Source organism: Medicago sativa, chromosome 8 (genome assembly GCF_051527215.1).
Source record: "Medicago sativa cultivar Bolivia chromosome 8, Bolivia_mono, whole genome shotgun sequence".
Lineage (NCBI taxonomy): Eukaryota > Viridiplantae > Streptophyta > Magnoliopsida > Fabales > Fabaceae > Medicago > Medicago sativa.
The window spans coordinates 72,348,038-72,352,719 of record NC_140756.1 but is presented as its reverse complement, the minus strand read 5'-3'; the positions used below and the strand labels follow the sequence as shown (position 1 = coordinate 72,352,719).

Below are 4,682 nucleotides of genomic sequence, written 5' to 3'. Positions count from 1 at the left end.
CAATACAACTTTCATAATTCCCAATACAATATAACTCTAATTAATATTACTTTCATCATTCTCAATACAATATATTTCACCTTCCCCTTTATTTATACATTTTTCTTAATCTGTGTGAAAAACCAAACTGGCTCAGATAAAATGGGACGGAGGGAGTATCTGATACGATATATCTTAATTTTTAGAGTATTCTAACTTCATAAGTTTAAAATAACAATTCTTATATGATGCTTGGTCCGTTTCTGTTTATACCAGTCCAAACGGACTAGACAAGACCGAATTGATGTAACTTGTAAAGTATGATTTAGGATAAATAAAAATATAAAAAGATTTCGTATATGAGTTGCATTAATGTAAACTACTTCTGTTGAGTCATGTCTAAAATAATGAATATGTGATTCGGTATTTGGTAAGATGTAAGAACTAGGAAGATGGGACGATGTTGTATCCCATCCAATTTCTTTTCCAATCTTTATTTTCATTTGAAACTATAAAAAAATCACATAATAAAAAGTTTCCCGTTCACTTCCATCATTTCAACCCCAAAATGTGAAATAAAAACCTTTGGTTATTTTAACCTTACACTCAAAAATAGGATTTGATCTCATTCTTTCTTACGATTGATGCACAAATCAACGGCATGCAAGATGGCAAGTATGTTACATCATGTGACTTGTTATTGTCTTGTCATTTTTTTTTTTATTAGTAGAAATCACCAACTTGGGTTAAGTTCCAATACCCATCATTTAAATTAGGGTTAAATATGTTTTTGATCCCTATAAATATACCAACTTTTCGTTTTAGTCCCTCTAAAATTTTCCTTCAACTTTTAGTCCCTATAAAATTTTCCATCTTCACTTTTGGTTCATCTTTTAAAGTAAAGTAAACTCATATGTAGAATACATATTTTTGAATAAAATTTTGCAGAAAAATTCATAATATTATAAGAATCTCTCCCAAAAAAAATTAGAATTTTTTAACAAAAAATGAATTTAATATGAATTTTTATATGTTTGACGGTTAAAAATTCATAATTAATTTATGTTTTGTTAAAAAATTTTAATTTTTTGGGGGATTTTTTTTTTTACAATATTTTACACATTTTTGCACAATTTCATTAAAAAAATACAAAATTTAACTTAAAAATAGGGACCAAAAGTAGTGATTGAAAACTTTATAGGGACTAAAAGTTGAAGGAAAATTTTAGAGGGACTAAAACGAAAAGTTGGTATATTTATAGGGACCAAACACATATTTAACCCTTTAAATTAACGCTCACACAAGTTCAGTAGCACTTTATTGGAAAAAAAACTGCAAGCAATTTTCAATGTGATTCAAAAAAATCAGCCAAAAATATCCACTTGTCTCATATCATCTGCTTCACCTAAGTGACTAGTGATTTTTTTGGTGCAGATAGCGATTGACATGTTATGCAGCTCCCTGTAATGTCAAATTGAAATCAAATGGTGTCATTGGTGAAGGGTATATTTAGATTGGGATTATATGTTAAATTGAAGAGAGGTAGAATCAGCCATCAAGGTGACATTTTGTTCTATTTTAAAATTTTATTGAGATTGCATAAATTAAATGTGATCTACTATCTTTCATAATATGTATATATAATTTGATTAATAATTTTTTATTGTAATTCATTCCAAAGGAAATAACAATTTAGTGTATGTGTAAATTGATTATTGACTATTGAGTAAGACAAAATCACGGTGTACTTTACCGGCCACTTTGATTTTGACAAAAACTACACCTTAAATTTCTAATAAAAATTACAATGTCGATAATCTTAATATACATTTAATTTCATGTACTATTATTCCAATTCAAGAGTATGAAGTAGAAGTAGGGCAATATGCACTCTGGTCAGAACAAGTAGCAATGAGTCTCTTTCGCATTTTGGAGGGAAGTATAAAAGAAGAAAATACATGACAATCAAAAGTTAGCGTGTCCATTGTTTTTTAGCTGTTACTTTCTCTGATTACATATTGCAGGCCATAAAGTACTGACTACAAACTATTTTTATCAATCATGAATAAATTAATAGGTGAAATCATTTTCATCTTATATAATAATAACAATATATTGCATCAATGTAGAATACAATTAATTCCTGCTATGAAGGATATCATATAGAGACAATGAATTAAGTACACCATACAATTGATAAATCTTACCTTAAATTGAGGAAATTAAAAGGTAATAAGCAAAAAAGGTTATCCCCTAAAATAATTAAAAAGATGTATAATCAATTAATCATATACAAAATTGAGAAATTGGTATCCTTAATTATATAGAAGAACTAAATTGCTATGCAATTAATTATTTTCAGGGATTGAAAATGAGGTTCCCACATTTGCATTTCCAACTCATAGGCTTGTAATTGGAATTATAATTTCCTCTAGAATAAGCAATTGAAGAGAACTTTGAAGAGTTTATCTTTACATTCTGCACTTGAGGATTTGTAGGCACCTGAATAGCCTCACAGTGTCCACATGACCTACACCTTCTATCACATTTTGGAGGCCTTGACCCTATTTGTGCCCTCAATATCATCTTCTCCTCACTCACTGTCTGCAATAATCATCATCATTCATGTTAAAATTAGTACTCTTAACCAAAAATTTAAGTGTATCTTTGGATTAACAATAAATTTGACAAAATCACATAAAAATTAACATACACTAATAGTATAGTCACAAAAAATTAACATGGAAGACAAAGTAATTTACCTGTTGAAAACCAGTTTGTTTGTGAATCTTTCTACCTGTTAGAACATAGATATAACATTATGAGTTCAATTTGATTTCTTGGTTAATAAAACACTTAGCAGTAAAAAAAGAAGAAGTGGTGATTTACCTTCAGTAACTAACCCTTGCAGGATCCAACTTGAAATTACCAAAAAGAAAAGAGAAATGCAAATGACATGATGATCAAACCCCATTTGTAATAGTGGTGAGAAACTGAATCAAAAGAATATGAAATTTTTTGGTTCCAATTATAAGGATTAAAAAATGAGGGGTTAGAGGAAGAGACTAGATATATAAAGACAAAGTGGATTTAGTAACTGAAGGAGTGATAAACAAAATCTGAATGAATGACAAGAGTATAAGAAAGAACTAACAAAGAAGCAATATAATAAATATTATTGAAATGAGACATGTAAATGTTGAAGTGATGGAACATATAAAAGACAAATGAGAAAAATTAGGAACACTGAAAAGGAAAACACTTGTACTTCGGGTACTGAGCCCTAAGTAAATATTTTTTTATTTAATATTAAATATTAATAATTGCTTGAAAGAAGAAGAAGAATAATAAGAACCCTGAGAAGGACCAAGTAGATAAAATGAAAGACAAAGAGAACCAGAAACAGCAAAACGCCACAAATGAGAGTGACAAGTTCACCACTAATGGACATGCATGTATTTTCACTTCTTCATTTCTTGTATTTTTTTTTGGGTCAAGTTCATTTCTTGTATTTATATACACACATTATTTTTTTTTAGGGGTATACACACACTATTTACACATACATTAAAATATTGTTTTGGGTTTTATGTTATATAGCTGGAATTGGAATGGGTTGTACCCATTTTCTGTCTCTTGTATAAAGATTTATGTGAGTGATCCTTGCAGGCAGTCCCACCTTATCACGGCACCTCCTTCTCTCTCATTGTTTTGATAAAATTTGTCTATAGAATTTTTTTTCACCACATTATTGTTTAATATGTGTAAATTATAAATAATAATTTTAATAAATTTTGTTTGTAATTGTAGATATAGATATTAGATATTTTTGACTTTCATATTGCTGCCAACTAAGTATCAATTTTGAGTAAATGGTAACATTTTTTAGTACCCGAAAATAAATAAATAAATGTTTAATTAGTGTGTTATTTCTCCGGATTGTTTCCCCACGTTTTCATTGCCATGTGATGTGATCACAATTTCTATAAAAAAAAAATAACTGTAAGTATACTCTATCCGTTTCAAAATGAGGGTCGTTTTAACCAATTACATATATATTAAGGAATGAAATAAAGTAGTCAAATATCATAGTAATTTTACCAAATTATCTTAATCAATTATTGGTTTGTTTTTTATTAAAGAAAAAATAATACTTTAGAAGTAGTGTAACATAGTATTAATTGAAGGGTACAATTGAAAAGAAAAAATTATTATTGCATTGGAAACTAAAAGTGGCATTCATTTTGAAACAATTTTTTTGGCTAAAATGACACTCATTCTGAAACGGATGGAGTATTAATCAAAAGATCTCCATCTATCTTTAATATGTTTGAAAATTCACCTTGTTGTCCTTCAATGCCAACAAAATCATTTTCTGTCGTAGACATTTGGTTAATATAATTCCTTATGAAATATTCATCAATGCTTGATATATATAAATACAGGGGATATATAAATTAGAATGAGTTTTATACGTGAGAATAATGAAAATAACAATCGTCAACCTTTAGATTACAATGGATAGTTAAGATTAAAAGATTTATTTCAAACAACATGTTTGTATCTCTAATTCTATGCTCCTTCATTAACCCTTTTACTCTTCATCTTCTAGAACCCACCGCCTGATGCAAATTGTTCTCGTAAGTTGAATTCAACTTAAGTTTATTTGTTAAATTTAAATTTCCTCATTAGATTATTTTATT

The 4,682-nt window shown here is 28.3% G+C and overlaps 1 protein-coding gene across 1 annotated transcript; it reads right to left on the bottom strand.

Annotated features, from left to right (window-relative positions):
- Positions 1-2,105: 2,105 nt before the first annotated feature.
- On the bottom strand, positions 2,106-3,180 carry LOC146901232 (EPIDERMAL PATTERNING FACTOR-like protein). The gene is made up of 3 exons (XM_085733415.1): positions 2,869-3,180; positions 2,742-2,776; positions 2,106-2,583 (listed from the first exon to the last, which is right to left on the bottom strand). Exons 1-3 carry the CDS (start codon positions 2,951-2,953, stop codon positions 2,338-2,340), a joined length of 366 nt encoding a protein of 121 aa, XP_085589541.1. The 5' UTR covers positions 2,954-3,180; the 3' UTR covers positions 2,106-2,337.
- Positions 3,181-4,682: the final 1,502 nt, after the last annotated feature.

Excerpts from the sequence above, each read along its gene's own strand:
- LOC146901232 (XM_085733415.1), bottom strand. The coding sequence starts at position 2,953 with ATGGGGTTTGATCATCATGTCATTTGCATTTCTCTTTTCTTTTTGGTA. Across the intron at positions 2,777-2,868 it reads GCAAGGGTTAGTTACTGAAG|GTAGAAAGATTCACAAACAA; the intron begins GTAAATCACCAC and ends ATGTTCTAACAG. Across the intron at positions 2,584-2,741 it reads AACAAACTGGTTTTCAACAG|ACAGTGAGTGAGGAGAAGAT; the intron begins GTAAATTACTTT and ends TGATTATTGCAG.